Source organism: Aquarana catesbeiana, linkage group LG07 (assembly GCF_042186555.1).
Source record: "Aquarana catesbeiana isolate 2022-GZ linkage group LG07, ASM4218655v1, whole genome shotgun sequence".
Lineage (NCBI taxonomy): Eukaryota > Metazoa > Chordata > Amphibia > Anura > Ranidae > Aquarana > Aquarana catesbeiana.
In genome coordinates, this window is record NC_133330.1 from 38,532,566 (window position 1) to 38,559,009 (window position 26,444).

Below are 26,444 nucleotides of genomic sequence, written 5' to 3' on the forward strand. Positions count from 1 at the left end.
GCAGACTTTTTCAGCCTCAAATCCGACGGACTTTAGATTTGAAACATGCTTCAAATCTTTACGTCGTAACTACGACGGACCCCGAAATCCGCTCGTCTGTGTGCTAGTCCGACGGACAAAAACCCACGCTAGGGCAGCTATTGGCTACTGGCTATGAACTTCCTTATTTTAGTCCGGTGTACGTCATCACGTACGAATCCGTCGGACTTTTGTGTGGTCGTGTGTAGGCAAGTCCGTTCATTAGAAAGTCTGCCGCAAGTCCGCCGCAAGTCCGCCGAAAGTCCGCCGGAAGTCTGTCGGACAGGCTGTCGGACTTTTGTAGACGAAAAGTCTGACCGTGTGTACGCGGCATTACAGATAGTTTTCCTTAGAAACCAGCCACAGCCTGAGTAGAAGAGCCTGTCTCCAGCCTGCAGAGAAGGACCTTTGTTCACTGTCTAGAAGCATTGGTCTCTTTGCAGAGGTCCGTCATGCCTCCTGCTCAGTCAGAGCCATCCCAGATATCAAGCAATTGTGCTGCAAGCTTGAAAATGACTTGTTAAGCTATTGCTGGACTTGCCAGGCTTCACAAGTTTGTTGCACCCTTGAAGCAAGTCCACATTGCATGATTCCAGATCAACTTTCTTTGCAAACATTTTGCAAGTCTGCTGCAAGTTCTGGTTCAGTTATGTTGTGAAATAGTCATCCCATCACAGGGGTCACTGTGACTGTGAGTTCTTGCTGTAAACTTGCAGAGCTCTTGCTGTGGACTACTGGTCTACAAACTGCGGCCCTGGGGGCCAGATGTAGCCCTTTGCTTGCTTTTATCCTACCCTTGGGGCACTATTTCATCCACGGATACCAACAATGGGGCTTAATAACTCCCACTGACACCAATGATGGGGCACAATTCCTACCACTGACACCAATGATGGGGCACAATTCCTCCCAATGACACCAATGATGGGGCATAATTGCTCCCAGTGAATACAATGATGGGGCACAATTTACCCCAATTACACCTTTAATGGGGCCCAGTGACATCAGTGAATGGGGCACAATTCCTCAACCTGACACACAATTCCTCCCAATGACACCAACTATGGGGCATAATTATTCTCAATGACACCAACAATGGGGCTCAATGACACCAATCATAGGGGACGATTCCTTCTACTAAAACAGTGGGGTATTATTTATTCCCACTGATGTCAGGACCTTTTCGACTTCCACTGACCACAATCCAGCCCCCCTTAAGCCTGAAGGACAGTAAACTGGCTCTTTGTTTAGAAAGTTTGGAGACCCCTGCTATAGGCTCACCACTGAAACTTTGCCCTTGCTAGAGATTGATCACGCAAATTGGCTACAAATTGGAAAAGTGTCAACTAGAACTTGTGCTTCAAGTGCTCTGCAAGTGTACAACTGTGAAAATGTGCAGCAAGTTAACAGACTTCAACAATTCAACACTGCCACAAATTTGTGGCAAGTTGTCCTTGCTATCTGGGATATCTCTCCAATCAGCTGGGAACAAGAGCTTTGCTGATTGCAGAGCTACAGGTCTGACTCAGTAAGGGAAATGTTAGACCTCTGCGATGATGCTACTGCTTCCCCCAAAAATGAAAGGCCCCCACTCTGCAGCATGCTGGCAGGGGACAGGCTTTTCTTCTTGCTGCTTTAGAAAAAAAAACAAAAACCTTTTGATGTACCTAGAATGTATTTAGCTGGTTCTGAGATGAAGACTGACTATAGCAAAGTGTTCTGATCCCACCCTCGAAGTATAGTAAAATCTGATTTGAGTTGATATCCAGGCTATTGTACCTTGCAATATGCACTATGGTGCCCCCCTGTCTTCTAAACGATATATGGATATGTATCTATGTCTATCTGTACAATTGCCATCTTTTGTATTTTGTATTTTGCAAAAGAAACAACTACTAAAAATTATTGGAAAAGAAAAAAGTTAAGAAAGAATGGCAAGCTGGATAATATACTTATTACAATAAGCATTGCAAACTTACCAGTTTATTACGGATGATGGTACCTTCTTCACATGTGCCTTTATGAGTGCAGACATGTTGATGGATACACCAATTACACCCCCATTCACTGCTCACACAGCCACGGCACCTGAAAGTATTCAACAAATAGTAACGGTCCTTTAGGGTGGACATGAATCTAGTTTTATCTAAATAAAATGATATAACATTAAACCAGGTTTCTCTAAGACAGGGGTCTCCAAGCCTCAGGATGAGGGCAACATTGAATACTTTACAAATATTAAAGGGCTGAAAAAATCCTCACTAGGGTCCCAAGTAGATTCCCTTTTACAGCAGAATCCCCATCAGATTCCCCCACTACATTAGAGTCCTACTTCAGGGCCCCCATCAGATTCCCCCCTTACATCCAGGTCCTTATTACAGTCCCTCTGTACACCAGGGTCCCCATCGTAGTCTCCCTTACATCAGGTTCTCATCAGTGTCCCCATCAGAGTCCCCCCTTACAGAGCCCAGGTGTGGGAAAGGAAGGGAGTAGTGTTGAAAAGGGGGTTTGAAGTAGAGGCCATAGATCTCAACTGAGTGGTAAACCGCTGACAATTTTTTCTTTTTAAGCGAAGGCAAAGCCATGATGTGCTAGTATGCGTCGCATACTAGCACATTATGTGAAACTTACCTTAGAACGAAGCCCTTCCAGTGGCGCTCTGTCACTGCTGACACGGCCTGGCCGGAGCCACGATGACGTCACTCCCATGCATGCGCGCAGGAGCCACCGTTTACGGCACAGGACTCTGAAGGAACGGCCCAGATGGCCGTTCCTTCAGAGCGCATGCGCCAGTGATGTCACCGGCTGTATGTATCATAAATATCTCCTAAACGGTGCATATTTAGGAGATATTTACAGTACCTATATGTAAGCCTTATTATAGGCTTACCTGTAGGTAAAAGTCATGTATGGGGGTTTACTCCCACTTTAATTCTCAATCTGTGTACATTGAGGATACCCCACTGACCCTAGCTGGGGGTTGGATAAATTTCATAGCATGCTGGATGTGGCCCACAGCCATAGTTTGGAGACCCCTGTTTTAAGATAAGAAATCACACAAAATACGGCCATCAATCAGGAATGATTTTTCTGCATCTAGAGGAGGGAAGGGTTAAGAATATTATTTTGCTGACTGTGTACTATTGAAAAGAAGTGTCCCCAGGGGGGAGCCGGAGCCCTCCAAATAGGACACATACAGTAAAAAAAAAAAAACTTGACAGGGTCTACCCTAGCTTTTCTCAACCCTTTGACCCCAGAGGAACCCCTAAAATAATTTTTAGTTCTTAGGGAATCCTTACTAAAACCAATTTATCAGAAGTCAATGGGGAAATAGCCCTTACATTGGTGGTCAGTAACAAGGATGCAACTCTAATGCCCCGTACACACGGTCGGACATTGATCGGACATTCCGACAACAAAATCCTAGGATTTTTTCCGACGGATGTTGGCTCAAACTTGTCTTGCATACACACGGTCACACAAAGTTGTCGGAAAATCCGATCGTTCTGAACGCGGTGACGTAAAACACGTACGTCGGGACTATAAACGGGGCAGTGGCCAATAGCTTTCATCTCTTTATTTATTCTGAGCATGCGTGGCACTTTGTGCGTCGGATTTGTGTACACACAATCGGAAATTCTGACAACAGATTTTGTTGTCGGAAAATTTTATATCCTGCTCTCAAACTTTGTGTGTCGGAAAATCCGATGGAAAATGTGTGATGGAGCCTACACACGGTCGGAATTTCCGACAACAAGGTCCTATCACACGTTTTCGGTCGGAAAATCCAACCGTGTGTATGGGGCATTACAGTGGTGGTCAGAATTCCACCAATACAGACAACTATAAAGAGCACTTGGTCATGCTGCTGGTTTTGCAAAGTAGCGTTTGTCCTGGAACTATGCAGGCACCATCAGATGGGGGGGGGCAATCAGCCACAGCTCAAGGAACCCCTAGCAATCTTGGGAGGAACCCTTGTTGAGAATGGCTGCTCTAACCTTTCCCCACTCTACCCAAAACTAGAAAAAAAAGTGATAAACTACACAAAAACTAGAAATCGGATTGATAGCTATGTGTTAATGTACTCTGCACTAACCTGGTACAGCCCTGTACAACCTGGGCCAATCATAACAAGCCAGGTGGTGTGTCAGCTGCACATGCTCATCACCCCCCCCCCCCCCCCCATTCATTCCTATGCATGGAGCCATACACTTATTGATGTCTGTGCATCTCGTGAGTACAGCCCCGTTTATAGGAACCAGTGGGGTGATCTGTACAAGTGCCTGATAAGCATTATTTACAACTAAAGGCTGTGCAAGGTCGCACAGTGAAGATCTCTGGAGCAGTGAGAAATCTCTCCAGTGGGACTAAGATGGCAAAAAAACTAACAGGGGGTATAACCCTACAAAGAGAGAAAGCTGGAGGACTGCATACCGATGTTAAATAAAAAGCATTTTCTTTATTCAAACTCTTAAAAGCATTATAATGGTAGACCACATCACTAAAAACCCAGAGACGCTAATTGACTCGTTTCACATCTCCAGGGTGTGAAATGCATCCTTTTTGTGATGTGGTCTAACATTGTAATGCTTTTAACAGTTTGAATAAGGAAGATGCTTTTTATATGACATTGGTGTGCGGTCATCTGACTTTCTCTCTTTGTATGTACAGCTGGACCTGCACCCCTGGGGTATTGGCTCTAAAGACAGACCAACCTGGAGCAGTGCTTCCTTTTTTTTTTTTTTTGCAGGGGTTATAACCCTCCCTTACTGTATCCAAGATTTGAATGAAAGTTTTACCTTTAGTTCTAATTTTAGGCAACATGCACATGGGCACATTTGTCTGTGCAGTATAAAGACACTTCATATTTCTGGTGCCCAGGATGTCCTAGAACCACCCATAGACATGAACAGGTGAAGGCGACTGAATGCAGCTACAGTGGGGAAAATAATTATTTGATCCGCTGCAGATCAAAATTAAAAATTATTATCATAGGTGTATTTTAAATGATAGAGACAGAATATCAACCAAAAATCCAGAAAAAACACATGATACAAATGTTATAAACTGAGTTGCAGTTCAGTGAGTAAAATGAGTATTTGATGCCCTACCAACCAACAATAATTCTGGTTCCCACAGACTGGCTACAGTAGCTGCTCATGTGGTACACAGATTAGTCGTCAATTTAAGAAGGTTCTCCTAACGACAACTCACTATGTGTATAGCTGTCCACAGAATCTCTTTCTTCCATTCAAACCTCACCATCATGGCCAAGGCCAAAGAGCTGTCAATGGAGATCAGGGACAAGATTGTAGACATCACAAGGCTGGAATGGGCTACAAGACCTTCAGCAAGAAGCTTGGTGAGGAGGAGACAACTGTTCGCAATTATTCGCAAATGGAAGAAATACAAAAATAACCATCAATCGCCCCCGGTCTGGAGCTCCATGCAAGGTTTCGCCTCATGGGGTAAGGATGACCATGAGAAAAGTGAGGGATCAGCCCAGAACTACACAAGAGGAGCTTGTGAATGATCTCAAGGCAGTTGGGACCACAGTCACCAAACAAACCATTGGTAACACAATACGCCGCCATGAATTGAAAATCTGCAGCGCCCGCAAGGTCCCTCTCCTCAAGAAGGCACATGTACAGGCCCATCTGAAGTCTACCAATGAACATCTAAATGATTCAGAGAAGGATTTGGGAGAAAGTGCTGTGATCAGATGAGACCAAAATTGAGCTCTTTGGCATTAACTCAACTCGCCGTGTTTAGAGGAAGAAAATTACTGACTATGACCCTAAGAACATCATTCCTACAGTCAAACACGGAGGTGAAAACACTATTTGGGGCTGTTTTTTCTGCTATTAGTACAGGCCGACTTTGCTGTATTGAGGGGCCAATAGACGGGGTCATGTATTGTAAAATCTTGGATGAGAACCTTTTTCCCTCAGCCAGAACACTGAAGATGGGTCGTGGATGGGTCTTCCAGCATGACAATGACCCAAAACATACCGCCAAGACAACAAAGGAGAAGCCCAAGAAGAAACCCATTAAGATCATGGAGTGGCCTAGCCAGTCTCCAGACCTTAATCCTATAGAAAATGTATGGAGGGAGCTGAGTTGCCAAGCGACAGCCAAGAAACCTTCAGAATTTAGAGAAGATCTGTAAAGAAGAGAGGACCAAAATCCTGTGCAAACCTGGTAACTAACTACAAGAATCGTCTTACCACTGTGCTTGGCAACAAGGGTTTCTCCACCAAGTACTAACTCATGTTTTGCTTGGGGATTAAATACTTATTTTACCCACTAAACTGCAACTTAATTTATAACATTTGTATCATGTGTTTTCCGGTATTTTGGTTGATATTCTGTCTCTACCATTTAAATTACACCTATGATAAACATTATAGACGCTTCATTTTCCTTGTAAGTGAGCAAACGTACAGAATCTGCAGGGGGTCAAATGATTATTTTCCCCACCGTATGTGCCACAAATTTGCATAAAGCAGGGTATGCGCACAGACGGAATGCGCCCAATGTGCACTCGATGCATTACTTCTGTGTCCACGCTGCACTTTAGCACAGTGTCTTTACGCCGCATGGGCAAATGCACCAATGTGCATGAAGCCTAATGCTACAAGATACAACATGATGGAGAAAGAAGAAGGTCCTGGACTGCCGCACTCCGTAGAAAAGGCATCTTTATTGTGAAAAATAAGATAAAATCCAACATACAGTCAAATCAAACGTGGATGAAACAGGGATCAATGTCTAACGCGTTTCACATCGTTTGATGCTTACTCATAGCTCATTAGCTACTCATTAAATACTAACAATAAGTTACAAAGCCATCCACAACTCTGCCCCCAGCTACATCACTAATCTACATCACTAACCTAGTCTCAAAATACCAACCTAATCGCCATCTCCGTTCCTCCCAAGACCTCCTGCTCTCTAGCTCCCTCATCACCTCCTCCCATATCCGCCTCCAGGACTTCTCCCGTGCCTCGCCCATCCTCTGGAATTCCCTACCCCAATCTGTCAGACTGTCTCCAACTTTATCCACTTTTAGGCGTTATCCACTTTTAGGCGATCCCTGAAAACTTTCCTCTTCAGAGAAGCCTATTCTGCCTCCATCTAACAACTGCACTATTTTCTCCATTAGCTCATCCCCCACAGCTATTACCCTTATGTATCACTTGACCCTCCCTCCTAGATTGTAAGCTCTAACGAGCAGGGACCTCTGATTCCTCCTGTATTGAATTGTATTGTACTTGTACTGTCTGCCCTAATGTTGTAAAGCGCTGCGTAAACTGTCGGCGCTATATAAATCCTGTATAATAATAATAATAATTTTTCACAATAAAGATGCCTTTTCTACGGAGTGCAGCAGTCCAGGACCTTCTTTCTACAGACTTGTGCAGAGCCAGCACCTGAGAGTTCGCAGTAGGGCGGGAGCACCTGTTCAGGTGCGGAGGCTTAGTGAGCGGCATTCCTCTCTCACTTATACAACATGATGGAGGCTCACAAAAAAATAACATTGTCCTTTAATACTTTTAGAATGGATGGAGGCGACATGACGGATAGCAGGGCCATGTAATACTCACGGGGCTGATTTATAGAGCTGGGCCACAGCCATACAGTCGTAGAAGGTAAACTCAGCGGTGGAAATGACCACGTCTCCAAATCGAAGCAGCAGCTGCACGCGCACGTGATCTAAGGTGATGCAAGATGTAAAGTTTACATGCTTATATAATAATATTAATACGACATAGGCTGTATATCTTATCATGCAGAACCATTTTTGTAGATACAGCAGCTAAAAAAAGAACTAAATTCCCCTTTATCCTTCATTCTATCGAGGAACTACAACTCCCAGCCATCCTTTGGCACACTGACCTGTCCCTGGCTTGATCACAGGGGCCTTGCTAGGGTCCGGAGATGGACACATTACCCCAGACTGAGTCCTGACTGCGCGGCTCTCAAAATCCTCAAAGAAACAAGAGTAAGACTCATCCTGGTATAGCGGAGGCAAGTCGGGAATCGTTAGGAAAATCTGTGGATGCAAATGGGTTTATGAGATGTTAAATATTCTGCTAATAGCTGTTTTGTAAGTACTTGGAGATATCGATTAACTAATATCGATGAACTAAAACTGATAATAGTACATGTGATTGATGTAGTGCAGAATGACACTTGACACGCAATAACAATGATTAAACACTAGAGGGAGGCAGAGCAATCTGTCATGTCATACAGGATTGCCATGGAATATACAGAACAAGCAGGCAACTGGCTTAAAGGGTATTTCCACTTTTGCAGTCAAACTTGAGAAGACTCCACTAGATCATTTATCATGTGTTCCCATTCACAGATCATTCCTACCTTTTGGTTTTTTTAAATTATTTCTTACCTTTGAGGTGTTTCAAAGGGCTTTTTCAGACTTGCACTGCCCGCCGAAGAGTGATCAGTGTTCAGATCGCTTTTACCAGGAGGTATGCAGGTGTTATATTGCCTCCACACAGCTTGATTTCACCTTTTATAATGTCGCACTACAATGCCACAATTGCATGCATTGTATGTGGTACGGCCCCATTGAACTCAATGGGAGAGTTTAACAAGCAGTGTCACTTGTCAAAGTCTTTATCCCGAGTTAAAAATGCCGCAAAACAAAGGATTGAGGTCGCGACATGGGAACAGCCCCGTCTGGCTCTTATTTTACAGTTCAGGTGGGTGGTTGAGGGATGGAAAAAACCAAGGCTCAGCTGCCTGTTTTTTCCTGCCCCCCTCCCCCAACTACCCAACTGAAAAAAAACCTAAAGAGAAGGTGTCATGGCTGATTTGAAATATTTCTGGACAGTTTCACAGTGTCTGTGTCCCCACACTGCACTGTCCCTCATTACCATACAATACAGGAGGGCAGCTTCAAAATGTTTAACCCTTTGTTAGGACAGATAGCGTTAAGGTTTGCAGCTGATAATGAAAAACTGCCAGCACAGTACGGACAGGGTTATTAAACATCACGACACAGCCCCCTCCTAAATACCACAAAGAAGGGAGAGCATGAAAGGATTTATAAGCAAGTAAAAAGCACCTAAAATGGTAACCAGCAATTCTTTTTTTTTTTTTTTAATTTCAATTTAATTTAAAAAAGTTTTTATTGAATACATTTTGCTATGAACATATAACAAATATGAAGTGGATGTTCTCCCAATTATACTTCAAACATAGAAATACATTTTAAAGTGACCCTGTCAGGAGAGCTGTACAGGGCTGCCATTGTTAGTTCCTGCAAAATGCTAGCTGCCCGACGGGCAAGCTGACCCTGCCACCGACCCCGAACAACTATGCAGCCTGTGGCAATAGTCAGGTTCCGAGTCTAAGCCTGTATAGTTATTTGGGGTAGGGGACTCAATCAGATCCGCCTGGCAGCCAGGCAGCTGGCATTTTCAGAAGAGGCCAACGATGACATGCTTTTTATGTTTGGGCTCAGGTCTCCTTTTAAAGGGGACCTGTCACCACAGAATACATAAACTGCTTCGGACCTCATTCTGTCATTTCTAGGTGTCTGGCATGAGAAATGGAAACACCCGTTTTGTATTCAGACCCGGCAACTGGCATTTTCAGCAGTAATGGGCACCCTAGTATTTATCTTGTGATATGTCTCCTTAAAGGCCAATTTTCCGCTTTCAGCGCTGTCGCACTTTGAATGACAATTGCCGTGATCATGCTACACTGTACCCATATGACATTGTTATCATTTATTTCACACAAATAGAGCTTTCTTTTGGTGGAATTTAATCACAGCTGGGGTTTTTATCTTTGCTAAAAAAAGGCAAAAAGGCAGAAAAGTTTAAAAAATAAAAAAAGGTTTTCTTAGTTTCTGTCACAAAGTTTTGTAAATAAGTATTTTTTTTCACTGATGGGCACTGATGAGGAGGCACTGAAGGCAGCCATGACTTGCAGCACTGATGGGCACAGATTGGCCTCACCAATGGGTACAGATTGGCCTTACCAATGGGTACAGATTGGCCTCACTGATGGGCACAGTTTGGCCTCACTGATGGGCACAGATTGGCCTCACCAATGGGTACAGATTGGCCTCACCAATGGGTACAGATTGGCCTCACTGATGGGCACAGATTGGCCTCACTGATGGGCACAGATTGGCCTCACTGATGGGCACAGATTGGCCTCACCAATGGGTACAGATTGGCCTCACCAATGGGTACAGATTGGCCTCACTGATGGGCACAGATTGGCCTCACCAATGGGTACAGACTGACCTCACTGATGGGCACAGATTGGCCTCACTGATGGGCACAGATTGGCCTCACTGATGGGCACAGATTGGCCTCACCAATGGGTACAGACTGGCCTCACCAATGGGTACAGATTGGCCTCACTGATGGGCACAGACTGGCATCACTGATGGGCACTGTTGGGGCTGCACTGATGATCAGTGCCCTGATTACATATACAGGTCTCCCCTGTGAGGAAATGCCACTGATCGTCTCTCCTCTCCTTACACTCTGTATTTCCTTGTTAAGATGTGATTGGCTGTGATTGGACACAGCTGATCACATTGGTAAAGAGCCGCGTCATTGGGTCTTTACCAAGATCGTCAGCCCGCGATCGCCGCGCTGCATACCCCCCCCCATGAGACTGAGGTTACGTCATATCACATCGTCCCACAACAGAAAATCCCACACACTGTCATTTGTCTATACAGCGGGCAGGAGGTGGTAAAAGTGGTTGTAAACCTCAGACATGACATATGAACAAAGCATGTCCCTCTATAGTAGAGCTGGACGATTAATCGTTAAGAATCAAGATTGACATTTTTTCAGCCTTGAGATCTTAACAAAGCATTTTCCAGATTCTATGCAGTGTTCTCTGCTCAAGCCGGCAGCTGTCAAAAAAAAACAAAAAAAAAAAACAAAACAGGCAGTCTGCCAAGTTTCACAACATTCCTCAGCCACAGAGCTAACTATAAGCATTGTAACATTTTGTTCTTTAGATCAAAGGAATGAACTTTGGTCTGTAAATGAGGGAAGTTTAACTACTTAGGCCTCATGTACACTGCTGCTGGTAAACGGACGTTCAGAGGCAGTCGGATGCTTTTTTCAGCTGCCCCTGAACTCATCCAATCTTATCTTATGTGTACATGTACACAGGTTCGATTAATGTCGTTTTTAGGCAGTTGCGTTTAGAGGCTTTTCTTTGAAGGCAAAAAAATGAGTTCAGACGCCAAAGTTTCCGACGTTTCAGACGCCAAACGTGTCTAAACGCGGCCAAACGCGGTACTCGCGTTTAGCCGTGTTTTCGTTTAGAAGCGTTTTTAAAGGTGCCCTATTTTTTTTTACATTATAAAACTTAAAAATGATAGCAAATGATGAAAAACCACTAAAAAAATATTTTAAAAACTTGTAATTGCTTGCAACGCTTCATAGACCATTTATATACCCCTAAGGAGCCCATGATCCAATCCAATACACCGCTAGCATTGCTGTTAGCCAAAGCAGAATTGGAATCTGACCTATATGTTGTTAGATTTCAACCAGATGACCCCACCATTGAGCTTCACCCCCGACTTGGATCAAACATAGTTGCATGACATTTAATATCTGTCTTTTTTAATTTCCTCACATATGCTCATTATGGGATCCATAGTAAAAGCACCGAAATTGATGGTAGATACAAGTACACTGCTGCTCTCTCAGCTGCTGCTCCTCACTCCGGTCTCACAGAATGGCTGAAATAGTTAAATAATACAGTTTTTTGTGCTTTGGGAGGGTCTTATGATGTTATCTTAACGCACATGCCGACCGGCGCACGACGATGTACATTGGCACAATGGCACGGCTGGGCAAATGGGCGTACAGGTATGTCCCTTTTAAATCGCGACATTGTGGGCGCGCGCCCGCCATGTACTCCGTGACCGCGGGTCCCGCGGACTGGATGTCCACGTGGCTAAACGGGCATTTTTAAACGCCGTTTTCAAGCTGTCGAAAAAAAAAATCGTTCAGAAGGGGTTGCCTCAGCGTCCCGTGTACATTAGGCCTTAAAGACTAAAAATTTTTCGAGAATAAAATGGTAGTTGTTGCAATATTTTATGTCACACTGTATTTGCTCAGTGGTCTTTCAAATGCAATTTTTAGGAAAAAAAAAATACACTTCAATGAATTAAAAAAAAAATAAACAGTAAAGTTAGCCCAATTTTATTGTAAAATATGAAAGATGATGTCATCTTTATTCTAAGCAAAAAAATTGTGATTCTCATTTTGGCCAGAATCGTGCAGCTCTACTCTATAGTGTGTACTTGTCTCAATCCAGGGCACTAAGTATCATTTCTGTCCCCTGCTTTGTTCCTCTGCTATCAGCATGAGTCACCTCTGACAAGTTTTCCTGACACCAACAGAAAAAAGGTGACAGGGGAGGGAGCAGATTGATAGCCTCAGCTCTGATTCTGTGTGTTGTGTGGAGGGGGTGTGTCCCTTCCCTCCAATCAGCTCTCAAAATTCTTTTCACTGAGCTCTGCAGAGTGTAACTTCAGCTCTCCACCCCCTTTTTTTTCTGACATCTCAGCCAAGCTTTATAAATTACAGACTTTGAATGGATGTCGAGAACAGAAGACTGCAGATAAACAGGTACAACCTATGTAGGAGAATTTGTTTCATCTCTGTGTATCACCTGAGGCCGGTCACTTCACTGGGTATATGGAAGGGTTTACAATCACTTTAAATGACTAAACAGTTTTGCTGACCAATAACAGCAAACAATGACAAATAATTTGAGCTTCACTTGCGATGATTTGGCCAAAAGCGAGTAAAGCGATTTGCGATTTTCCAGGATTCTTCGACAGACAAGAATGGAATGAAGCTTTCACTGGGGTTGTGGCATATCCATCTGTCAGCCATATTGGAAGGAGGTTGTTGGCCTCTCCCATCGGCACACAAGTCGTTCGAGGACAGAGCGGTATTAGAACGAAACCTTGCAGGATGGAGTTATCGTATAGGGCCTTTGTTTTTTGTCTCCATCCCCTAATCCTTTTATACCAATCCACAACCTTCCCGCTAATCTTATTCATGTGGGATAATCCTATTAGACTCCAAATATATACAGGCCTGGGCCTGGCAGCAGTATATTTCACATGTGTGTGTGACAAACTACATACAAACATCTTACTGCTTCCTAATCCACATGGATTATACAGATTTACAGGTCTCAACTTTTTAAAGAGCAACTCCGACCAAAAGTGATATTTAAGTCCTGGGTGGCTGCTGGCAAGCTGAAACATAAACTGTCTTTTTATTTGCCGGGTGTCGGGATGCTAACCAGCCTATTTAAAGTGGTTGTAAATTTCAGACATGAAATATGAACAAAGCATATCCCTCTAGTCCAGTGGTCTCCAAACTGTGGCCCAGGGGCTGAATGTGGCACTTTGCAGGCCTTTGTCCGGTCCTTTGGGGACTATTCTTCACTCTGATATAAGACACCGTTCCTCCCACTGACACCAACAATAAGGCACTATTCTTTCTACTGACACCAGCAGTGGGGCAAAATTCCTCCTGTAGTGCTTACTGATCAGTGGCACCCGGCTACACTCCCACTGACACTAGTGATGAGGGACCATTCCTTCCACTGACACCAGTGATGAGGGACCATTCCTTCCACTGACACCAGTGATGAGGGACCATTCCTTCCACTGACACTAGTGATGAGGGACCATTCCTTCCACTGACACTAGTGATGAGGGACCTTTCCTTCCACTGACACCAGTGATGAGGGACCATTCCTTCCACTGACACTAGTGATGAGGGACCATTCCTTCCACTGACACCAGTGATGAGGGACCATTCCTTCCACTGACACCAGTGATGAGGGACCATTCCTTCCACTGACACCAGTGATGAGGGACCATTCCTTCCACTGACACCAGTGATGAGGGACCATTCCTTCCACTGACACCAGTGATGAGGGACCATTCCTTCCACTGACACCAGTGATGAGGGACCATTCCTTCCACTGACACCAGTGATGAGGGACCTTTCCTTCCACTGACACCAGTGATGAGGGACCTTTCCTTCCACTGACACCAGTGATGAGGGACCTTTCCTTCCACTGACACCAGTGATGAGGGACCTTTCCTTCCACTGACACCAGTGATGAGGGACCTTTCCTTCCACTGACACCAGTGATGAGGGACCATTCCTTCCACTGACACCAGTGATGAGGGACCATTCCTTCCACTGACACCAGTGATCCTCTATTTTTCCCATTAAAGCGGATCTTCACTGCATCTGAGCACCAGAAACCAAAAACTTCATATAATTCATTTTTAAAGCGGAATTCCACCCATTTAAAAGTCAGCAGCTACAAAAAGTGTAGCTGCTGACTTTTAATAATTAGACAATCACCAGTCCCAGGGTCCAGCTTTGCAGGTGCAGGAAGCCCCGCTCCTCTCCCCCTCCTCTCTACGGCGCCGGCATTCTAATGCCGCGTACACACGAGCGGACTTTACAGCAGACTTTGCCCGGCGGACGGGATTTCGTCGGACAATTCGATCGTGTGTGGGCTCCAGCGGACTTTGTTTTCTCAAAAGTTGGACGGACTTAGATTTGAAACATGTTTAAAATCTATCCGACGGACTTGAGTCCGGTCGAAAAGTCCGCTCGTCTGTATGCTAGTTCGACGGACAAAAAGCCACGCTAGGGCAGCTATTGGCTACTGGCTATGAACTTCCTTATTTAAGTCCGGTCGTACGTCATCACGTACGAATTCAACGGACTTTGGTTGATTGTGTGTAGGCAAGTCCGTTCATTCAGAAAGTCCGCCGTAAAGTCCGCTCGTGTGTACGCGGCATAACTGTGGGCGCCCAGCTGTGGATTCCTAGCCGGGTGCACACTGCGCATGAGCGAGCGGCACTGTGCATGCGTGAGCGGCGCTGCGCGCTGTGAATGGCCAGGCAATCTTCTGGGACTTGTGACGTGTCCCAGAAGATTGCAGGGAGGGAGGAGAGGAGATCTTCCTTCTGGTGCCGCAGCACCAGGAGAGGAAGTGGGAGCTGGGTGCCTCTAAAAACAGGGTACCTGCTCCACTCCCCCCCCCCCCAAAAAAAATGGCATGTCAGGGGGTCACCAGCACTTAAAGCGAAAGTTCCATTTTTGGGTGGAACTCCGTTTTAATGTTCAAAGCAAACTCCCCCATCAATCCATGTCTCCATGCTTTATTTAATTGAGAAAATCACTTTGAAAGAAACCTCCCTAGCATTTCTGGCTGTGGCCATCTTGAGTAAGGGCAGCATTTACTTCCTGGAATCCATTTGCCCTTAGCTCAAGAATGCATGCAGGAGGGTGTGCTTAGCTGAGAAAACCCCTCCTCCTCCCCTCCCCTCCTGAAGACTCCCGGGATGTATGACATAATTTGCCTAGGCAAGAAACCAGGAAGTAACTGAATAAAATGTAAAACAAAACAAAAAAAAATGAAAACAAGTAAATATGATATACTTTCCTACCTATTTACTCATGCTAATAGCATGAGGATTAAAAATAATGTTGATTGGGAGAGTGAAGTTACACGTTAATACCAATGAAGGGACACTATTGACCACAGTCACTATGTAATTGTTTTATCACCAAGCCTGAGGAATTGTTTACTTCTACTGATGCTGGGGCATTTCCTACTTCCAGTGGCCACAGTCTGCCCCCCCCAAAGTCTGAAGGACAGTAAACTGGCCCTTCATTTGGAAAGTTTGGAGACCCCTGCTCTAGCCCATAGTGTGTACTTGTCTCAATTGAGAGCATTAAGTGTCATTTCTGTCTGTTGCTTCATTCCAATTTAGCATCAATCACGAGGGAGGGGGCTCCAGCCCACAACCTGTGATTGACAGCCTCAGCTCTGTTCCTGTGTGCTGAGGGGGGGGGGGGTGTCCCTTCCCTCCAATCAGCTGTCAAAGCCCTCCTCACTGAGCTCTGCAGAGTGTAACGTCAGCTCTACGCCCAGACAAGGATTTAAATTCTGGACTTTGAAGGGATGTAGTGAAGAGAAGACTGCAGATAAACAGATACAACTTATGTAGAAGGATTTGTTTCATCTCTGTGTATCACCTGGGGCCAGTCACTTCACTGGGAAGTACTTTGAGGAAAGGAGTGGTGACTGGTAATTGCCATGTAATCTTCATCTATCCGTAATTCCTGTATATCCTGATTCTGTGCCACTTATATAGCCTGGGATCTCTTGTACTACAGAATTCCCACATTACTAGATGACTTACATTTCTCTTCTCCTCTTTGCTGATATTTGCTGGTATCAGGAATTGCACCGTCAGACATTGCTGGTTCATATCGTGAGCCCAGAGCCACTGGTCCTTCTCCCCGGAGCGCAGACACTCAAAACGTCGACTACACCTGTGAGGACAGAGGACAGGTTCACTTAGAATTCACAGAGAAAGCACTAAAGTCCATTTAGCCAAATGCCTTTTTTTTTCTGCTGTCTTAATCCAGTTGGGGAGTTTTCACTTCCTGTCCCAGAGACACAACAGGAAGTGAGGGCAAATTTTCTCCTAGACAGTTGTCCTCATTGGATGATTTCCTCTCACCTGTTCCAACAATTGTACAATTTTGACAGTGGTCACCACACCAAACTGAGATGGCGAACTTCTCCATTGAGAACATGACGACACACACACACACACACACACACACACACACACACACACACACACACACACACACACACACACACACACACACACACACACACACACACACACACACACACACACACACACTATATTTCCAAAAGTATTGGGACGCCTGCCTTTACACACACATGAACTTTAATGGCATCCCAGTCTTAGTCTGTAGGGTTCAATATTGAGTTGGCCCACCCTTGGCAGCTATAACAGCTTCAACTCTTCTGGGAAGGCTGTCCACAAGGTTTAGGAGTGTGTCTATGGGAATGTTTGACCATTCTTCCAGAAGCGCATTTGTGAGGTCAGGCACTGATGTTGGACGAGAAGGCCTGGCTCACAGTCTCCACTCTAATTCATCCCAAAGGTGTTCTATCGGGTTGAGGTCAGGACTCTGTGCAACCCAGTCAAGTTCCTCCACCCCAAACTCGCTCATCCATGTCTTCCATCCATCAGTGATGGCGACCCTTGGCACCCCAGATGTTTTGGAACTACATTTCCCATGATGCTCAACTACACTGCAGAGTGCATGAGCATCATGGGAAATGTAGTCCCAAAACATCTGGGGTGCCAAGGGTCGCCCATCACTGCCCTATATAATGCAAGGCTTTTAGTCTATGGGACTATGTTGGACAATACTGCCCAATGCAGAGCAAAGGGGCTGATGGGAAGGAGCCCCCACTAAAACTTTGTGTAGTTTCCTTTTAAAGAAAGAGCGATTAAATAAATTAGTGTTTAAATAAGTAATAGAAGTCCACTTACTTTCCATGCAGAACGCACCATCCGCAGTACGGATCCCGGGCAGCGAGGCACGAGGTGCAGTCAGTGTGTTGGGAACATTCAGAAAGGGGGACTTTAGTTACCTGAAATAAACATGGCGCCGGTCAGTATATGAGATGGGTTTTAAAATGTTTTTGGGTTTAAAAAAGAACTTCACATTTTAGGAATGCCTATTTAAAATGGAACTTCAGTCATTTTTTCAACTTTCCATCTATTAAATCTTCTGCCCTTGTTGTTTTTAACTTTGGATAGTAAAACATTTTTTTTCTGCCAGTAAATACAGCTCACTTCCTGTTTCTTGTCTTGTAAAAAAACCTAGGTTTATGACATCATGCACAGCTCTCTCACCCTCATGAGAAAACGTGGCGAAAACACACCCAAGATGCGTTTTTGGTGCAGTTTTTTACTCACGTGCCCTTTAAAAACCGCACCACAAACGCGGTAAAATCGTGGCAAAATCACATAAGCATTTTTGCAGCGAATCAGTGTGAAAGTAACCTAAGCCTGATACTTCCTGCATCGACTGCCCAACTTCTCACACTCCCAGCTCCTGGGAATTGCATTACACTGTCAAATGACAGCCCTGATAGAAGAATGCCGATAACTATAAAGCCCGGGTATTTGATGCAGTTATGTGAACTCAGTGGCTGGAAGACCACATACAGACTCAGGTAATCCACAAGGCAGCAACTGCAGGTGAGTAAAGCTACGGGGTCTATTTAGAAGGGCTCGTTCACATATGTGGCAAGGACTGCCGGTCCTCAGAAAAGTGATCAATGCTCGGATCACTTTTAAAAGGTGCTTGACAGGCGGTGAGAAGTGCGATATGTTGCCTCATCACCACCTGATTTAACCGTTTAAATCAGGGGTCTCAAACTGGTGACCCTCCAGCTGTTGCAGAACTACAAGTCCCATGAGGCATTGCAAGGCTGACAGTTACAAGCATGACTCCCACAGGCAGAGGCATGATGGGACTTGTAGTTCCACAACAGCTGGAGGGCCGCCAGTTTGAGTCCCCTGCTTTAAATGCTGCACTACCGTGCCACAATTAGACATGTGCACTGACAAAAAATGTGTTTGTTTTTGTTTCATTCGTTCTTTTGCTTTTTTTGGAAATTCGGAAAACCGAAAATTCAGATTTTCAAATTTCCGAGTTTTCAAATTTCCGAATTTTGAAATTTCGGATTTTCAAATTTCCGAGTTTTCAAATTTCCGAATTTTTGAATTCCGAACTTTCGGATTTCCAAATTTTCAAATTTACGAATTTCCGAATTTTCAAATTTACGAATTTCGAATTTCCGAATATTTGAAATAATAACTATTAAATTATAGGCATTGGAATTTCCTTTCAAATTTGGCTGTTTGTGAATGTAACGAATACGAATTTATCTGAAGTTACGAATTATCCGAAATAATGAATGGCGCATCTAAACAAATAGAATGGAACAAATTAATAACACATAATAATAACAATAAAAAGGTTTTATTTTATTATTGTTATTTATTATTATTAGATTGTTAAATTCCATTTGTTTAGATACGGCTTTCATTATTTCAGATAATGTGTAACTTCGGATAAATTCGTACTCGTTACATTCACAAACAGCCAAATTTGAAAGAAAATTCGAATAGCTATAATTTAATATTTATTATTAGTTAGTTATTATTTCAGATTTTCGGGTTTTTGAATTTTCAGATTTTCATTCTTTTGAATTTTCATATGTTCATTCTTATTCTCGGATTTTCAAATTTCCAAATTTCCAAATTTTTAAAATTATGAAATTTAAAATATTCGAACTTCCCAATTTCGAATTTCCAAAATTTCGAATTTCCGAAATTTCAAACTTCCGAACTTCCGAATCCGAATTTCCGAAATGTTCCAATTTCCGAAATTCCAAATTTCCGGAAATTCGGAATTAACAAATTTGTCAAAATTAGTTTAACGAATTCGGAACTAAACGAATTGCACGTGTCTAGCCACAATCGCATCCATTGTATGCAATTTCATGGCGAGTGCAGGGTGGCCCCATAGAACTGCATTTGTTGCATTCGGCAGCAGCACCGCTCGTTGAAAGCAACATGCTGTATACGTTTTGCCACAGCCTCATCACGTGTACACACCCATGAGACAGGCAGCAAAACTGCAGCTAAACCGCATGGTTTTACCACCCCTGGGCTGCACATGTAAATGAGCCTAATCCATTTGCTGCACTCCTATGGAGTAAACTGCATCCCTCCCTCTTTTTGGAAGTTGATTGCGATTTGGTCACTATATACATCCCCCAGTGCGCCTCCGCCTTCTGGGGGGTGTTCATTATTGCCTGGTCTCCCTGGTCTTCATGGGCACAGCACCGTCTTTGTGTTCATCAGCTCTTTTTGGATCCTTGGATGGACATTGCTGCTTGGTTTTAAACTATTTTGTGGCTTTTGCATGTGTCTGCACAGATTTTGTTAACATAAGTAATCTGTTCTAGTAATGTATACACCCCTGAGGAAAGAAGACGTTTCTGAAACGCGTCGGGTGCTGTCCGTGGGCATCTGCCATGGTGATCTCATCACGGTAGTCCAGGGACCTCTCTAGAACTCTATTTGCTTGCTGTTTTCTACATGTTTCTGTGTTGACATACATGCGCACTAGCCACTATTGTTGCTACTTTTTAACTCATTGTTAAATAAATAAATTTGTATAATTTTATATACTTCTTTTGTTGGATTCTGTATGTTATATATTCAATCACTTGGGCCGCTAAAGTCCCGTTAAGGGGGAGTTTCCTCTATTATCTCTACTATTTGGGATGTGGGCTTACCACATTGCTCAACCAAACCACAACTCTTTTTGAATTGTAAATGAGCCGTAAACATTCCTTGGATGAATGTCACACACATTTGTACAGTCTGGACTCATTTTCCCCGTGTTTTTCATAATAGATTAATCCCTGTGCTCATCAGCTCCATCTAGTGACCAAAATGTGGTATATTTTCTGAGTATTTCAGATAACTATATTGCATTTTGGCCACTAGATGGCGCTGACGTTCATAGGAATGAATCTACAACAGATAATAAGTGGAAATGAGCCTGAACAAGTTTATTATTGTCTTTCATAAGCAGAACGGCACAATTACAATCATGTAGGTTGAAATATTCAGATTCATACAGACGCCCAGGCAGGTATAAAAAGACATAAATATTGCAGTCCTGCAATCATTGATACATCTCTTAATATTTTCTAGGTGCCTAATTTTGACTTGGTGTCAGCCCAATGCAGCGCCTTGTACAGCAGAACTCAGACTGGGAGAGGAAGAAGTAGCACTATATAATTCAGATGAGCAGACTATGTTTTTCCTTACCGTGGAGGGGGTCATGACATACAGGTTCTTCTGAGGCAGGTCGAAGAGCAGGTCAGCTGAAACAGCTGAGTTTAACTGAGCTGGGACAGCGGCGTACTGCTGTGCATCATTACTGTCTCCGATATACACCTGAAAATAAAACAAAGGTTATACAGATTCACATACAACCAACGTTGTTCAATAAACCTTCTTCCAGCTGTACATCAACCACCTCAGATGTCAGCACAGCATCCATTACTCTGTACAATAAAATGCCTGTTGATCCTGACAGAAATCCTGATAGCATTCTGGGCACTCTACCTGTGCTGGCTGTGATCAGTTAGCATTGTTTCCAGTGATCTCTGTGAGCTACAGAACACCTCCTGTCGAGGCTTTTCAGATGGGGGGGGGGGGGATATGGGCGTGCTCTAAAGTGTTACTAAACCCAAAACAGTAAAATCAGTCTGTATATACAGTAAAGCATTCTTTGATATTTTCACTTTGGAACTTAAGGGTTTAATCCTCCACATTGTGTAAAAAAGGCTTCTTGATGATCCTGTCTTCTCTGATCTTCCCCTTCTTCCACTGTCCCCATTCCATCTCTTGATAGTAAAGAGTCTTGGGGACAGGCTGCACATGCTCAGTTTGGTGTGTATTGCTAGAGAGATTTTTTTTTCTTCTTGGGAGTGTGCATGTGATCAGCACAGGGCCAATCAGCAGAGGGTCAGGGGTGCTGCATCTGCATAGGGCAGGCAGGGGAGAATGAAAATTCCTCCTATGAGCTTTAACCAGACACTGATAGAAGTCACAAGACTGCTATATACTGCTGATGAGAAAGGTATTTATCAGTTTATATTTACTAAAATAATTGCATTTCCATGTTCTGTGTACTGTGGGAGACCAGATATAGTGAATGCAGGGTCCTGGGTTTAGTAACACTTTAGGCATTCACAAATAATCACCGTAATACTTTACATTGTAGCAAAGTGTCATTTCGCCAGTGTTGTCACATGAAAAGATATAATAAAATATTTACAAAAAGGTGAGCGGCAGTGTACTCACTTTTGTGAGATACTGTATATATATATATATATATATATATATATATATATATATATATATATATATATATACACATATATATATTCGTTTATTTTATATTGTAATATATCATATTTAATATAATACTATAATATATTTAATATTTCTATATATGAAAATCACTTCCTAGCGAAAACCAGCAAGGCTACAGAAAAAAGGCATTTAGAGAACAGGTTCGCTTTAATAAATGACGGCATGTGAAAGTTTTGCAGCACGATCGGATAACAAAATATCAGTCTGCATTACGACTGGCGGTTTACGAACTACCCATCGCTTCCCTCGCCATCCTTCAGCCCGCCGCTCCCTGTTAACCTGGATCGAAGTAACAAACAATCCATCTTCAAAATAGATGCAACAAGCCCTGTTCTGAGCAGCTAGTCACGACCTTGAGCTGGACCTTCAATCCTGTGGTGCACCTCCAGATGGCGCTGCTGCTACGTTTAAAAAAAAAACAAAAAACCCCCACCATTGGTATTTTATCAAATTAGAACACGTCTTTCCAACACCGGCACAGCCACCGTGCTCAGAATGGCTAAGGACCCGCTAGCTCTCTAGCAATTAACTCATAACCCAGAGTGCTGTCCTACACAAGCCTCTATTGTATACCCCAGGAAAAGGATAAATGGACGGGGCTGGCCGGCAATATTTCAAACCAAATAAAATGATTCCGCGGCTTCTGTACAAATTTAATCGACAACATACCTGAGGAGCCGTTTCCCAATGCTGGGCGGCAATTATTCCCATGCCAGGGGCTGGGAACAAACAGGCGGCGAGTTGGGTAATTGGGCACCCTGCAATTTCTTAACTTTTTACCTGGCGTCCCTTTTATTTAATCCTTAAGGTCTTGGCAGAAATACAACATTTAGTAATAAGTACAGCTGGTAACCCGTGACTGCTCCCTGCAGTTTTGTATGAGCTGCTTGAAAAAAAGAAATTCAGGCTCCAAGAAAGCAATCAAACCAACTGCAGTGTGCTTCTGTATTGACAGAATTTTGTTATTTTTAACGCTCCGTGGTGCAGTGCGCAAACTAACGCCAGGTGCAAAATAAAGAGCACAGGGTGTACACATGGTCCTCCATTGAAGAGAAGGGACCCTGGCCCTGATCCCCCCCCCCCCAAGGTGCAAGACTTGGGACAGGGGTACTCTGGGTCCACCCAGTCAAGAAAACGTTTTTCCGGAAGACCTGCTGAAGCATGGTCTACCCAAGTACCGCAACGTCACACACCCGATGTGGGCCGCGAACCCACAACCCTGAAATTGAAGAATATGTAAGCCCAACATTTCAAATTCCTAATATGTGACTGCTGTTTAAGGTACTTGTATGAAAAAATATCCTATTCTCTTTGTAATGCTTCCTTTGTATGAAATCCCTAGTGATCCTGCCAGTCCCTCTGCTTTCTTTTTTTTCTTTTTAATGACCACACTAGGCATGAGAGCACAGCGTGATCAGTTCTATAGCTGTGCTAGGAACTCAGCCTGCTCTCCTCCAATGATGAGATATGTGCTTACACGCCACCCCCCCTCCTAACAGCTGTTCACTTGGAAGACCAGTGTGCTGCTGTTTCTCCTCCCCCAGCTCTCTAAGCTTCTTATGCAGCTGAGAATAGAGGGAAGGTGATCACTTATAAAAAAAGGGGAAAAAGGTATTTCTGTTTTTTAGATATACACACAAATGTTTTGCATTTCGTATCTATTTTAAACTGAATGGGCCGTTTTACACGGTGAGGGTTTACATATACTTTAAGACCCCTTTCACACTGGGGTGCTTTTCAGGCGTTTTAGTGCTAAAAATAGCGCCTGTAAAGCACATGAAAAGCACCTCTCAAGCCACCCCAGTGTGAAAACCCGAGTGCTTTCACAATGGGGCGGTGCGCTTGCAGGACGACAAAAAAAGTCCTGCAAGCTGCATCTTTAGGTTGGTGCGGGAGCGCTGTATACATCGCTCCCAAAACACCCTGCCCATTAAAATGAATAGGCAAATTGCTTCGGCAGCACAGCAACACAGGCGCTATTAAGCCTTTTTTTGGCCGCTAGCAGGGGTTAACAGTGCCCTGCTAGCGGCCGAAAAGCCCAGCTATAACAGCGGTAAAGCCCCACTAAAACTAGCAGCGCTTTACCGCTAACGCCTGCACCGCCCCAGTGTGACAGGGGTCTAACAGTCTCATGTTCTCCCAACTGAGCTGTCCAGGCCACATCCCAACCTATACTGTAGCCAAAACACACAATGCAGTTTGATAGTCCCCTAAGTACTCTAGTCGTAAGGACTTAGCCCTCTTTCACATTGAATGCAGCTTTGAAATCTCAAGTTGTAATTTCAAAGCCACATGTCAGTGCGACTTCAGGTACGACAAGGAAGAAATCTGTGCAGCTTCATGCACAGATGTCTATCCAAGTCACACCTAAAATCGCCAAATGTAGCGCAGGAACTACTTTTTCAAATCGATGTGGCGCTGCAAAGTGGACGTCGCACTGATTTGAACAGCGCCATTGGCAACAATAATATGCGACTTGTCATGTGTTTTTACCTGTCAATTCGCATGACAAGTCGCTCCGGTGTGAACTGGGGCTAAGGGTCCATCGACATTGTGGTGCGTTAGCACTTGCACGTTAATGTGCATTGTGGTAAGGAAGCCTATTCAACATCTAAAACACATTTTTTGCATTTTTTTGTGCTGTAACATGTTGTAACAACATGCAAAAAAATATGTCTCATGATCTACTTTAGCATCTCTCCTCCAAACAAGTCAAGTTGGAGTTCCTTCTTCCTACAATCAAGTCATAGGACTGCTGGCAGGTCTGGTCATTTTCCTGCTACACCTGTAGAATCCGGAAAGCCACACTGAACATATATCTAGGTGATGTGATAAGGGGGATGTTTAGCTCAAGGGTAGGTGTGTTTAGGTGTGTCCACATCAGCAAGGAACTATATTTAAGGGCTTGGTAGATCACTTTTATTAAAAGAAATATAAAATTAGTTAACTTGCCTACACATGGGTTCCTGCTTCACACAAAACAGTATTAACCAAAAATGCTGAGCCACCTGGCTCTTCAGTCAACAGCACCATTACTCGCTCTTGTCTCCCCGTCCTTGGGCTGTACTGGTGTGCATGGCTGAGAGGTTGCCTCTTTGGGAGGTGGACAGTCCAGAGGAGCTCACAGTGCCTGAAACTGCTACAAATTGGTGCAGGTGGCATCCAGCAGCAAAAGCCATGCCTGAAAAGGAAGTGACAATAGTTGTCCCTGGCAACAAATGTTTAAGGGTGCCCCAGGGAAGGGGATGTCGCTGCTAGAATTTGAAGTTGCTATGGACTGATACATTCGGCACATGGCAGCATTTACCCTAGCTGAGAGGGAAGTGTGTGCTGTCATTCCAAGCAACGGTGATTCGGATGTGCTACAATCAGAGGAAATGTCTCCACCTGAGGGTCCGGTGGTGTATGAGACAAAGGAGGAATCTCTCAAGCAGAACCAGGCTACAGTACAAAAGGCTGAGATTGTGGGCTCCAACTATATGCAACCGCGAGGCCTTCTGAGAGGATAGAGGATTAACTGGCAGGATGGGAAAGAGTTGGAATAAGGAGGGTACAACAGCCCGCATCCTGCGTGAAGTATAACCAACTGCCTGAGAAATGCAAGTCTGTAGTTACCCCTAGCAACTGGCATCCTGTTTTGCCCGCATCCTCCACCACTTGTTATATGGGGGTGTTTAGCTTAGTGATAGATGAGTTTTTACAGTGAGGCCAGGAGTGGGGCCTGAGCAATAGTACGGCAAGCACACACTGAGCAAGTCCAAGCAGCCCAAGGTCGGGGAGACCAGAGCGAGCAACGGTGCTGTTGACTGAAGAGCCAGATGGCTCTGCATTTTGGTTAATACTGTTTAGTGTGAAGCTGGAACCCCTGCATGGGCAAATTAATTAACTTTGTTTTTCTTTTAACAAAAGATGGAAATAGTTGAGATATCCCTACTAGTTTTGCCAAAACATTGGCTTCCTCAGGGGATTATCCCCTGAGGAAGCCAATGTTTTGGCGAAACTAGTAGGGATATCTCAACTATTTCCATCTATTGGTTGTAATGATCTGTCTATGCTCCATTTTGTACCCCTTATGAACTGTAATTTAAATTTTTTGTAATAAACGTAATTATTTTTATAATATTGTATTGCTGTATTTTTGGCACCGTAATAATCCCTTACACTCGGCCTTTCATTTTTGTTTAATATCAATGCTGGGATGAGGTGCCTTATCTATTCAGAGACACACACACCACCAATTTATTTTTCTTTTAACAAAAGTGGGCTACAAAGCTCTTAAATAAAACCCCCCTGTGACGTGGACTCACTGTACAAAACGCATCTACACTTTAGCTAACCACCCCCATATCACAGTGAACATTACAATAACAACCCTAAATATTTGCTCACTGATAATGCTTTCCCTTTAAACATTAGACATTAATTGCCTAAAATGATGCCTTCTTTTTTCCCGCCAACGCACCCACCTTGTAAGACAAAACAAAAATGTAAT

General features: G+C 43.9%; 1 protein-coding gene across 2 annotated transcripts in view; it reads right to left on the reverse strand.

Annotated features, from left to right (window-relative positions):
- PLXNB1 (plexin B1) overlaps positions 1 to 26,444 on the reverse strand; it is a 328,789-nt gene that overhangs the window by 63,275 nt on the left and 239,070 nt on the right. For both annotated transcript variants that reach the window (XM_073592010.1, XM_073592011.1), the window contains exons 5-10: positions 20,840 to 20,968; positions 17,474 to 17,574; positions 16,295 to 16,427; positions 7,918 to 8,074; positions 7,626 to 7,734; positions 1,998 to 2,106 (exon numbers count right to left, since the gene is read on the reverse strand). In XM_073592010.1, coding sequence (XP_073448111.1) covers positions 1,998 to 2,106; positions 7,626 to 7,734; positions 7,918 to 8,074; positions 16,295 to 16,427; positions 17,474 to 17,574; positions 20,840 to 20,968 — 738 coding nt within the window. The remainder of the gene's footprint in view (positions 1 to 1,997; positions 2,107 to 7,625; positions 7,735 to 7,917; positions 8,075 to 16,294; positions 16,428 to 17,473; positions 17,575 to 20,839; positions 20,969 to 26,444) is intronic.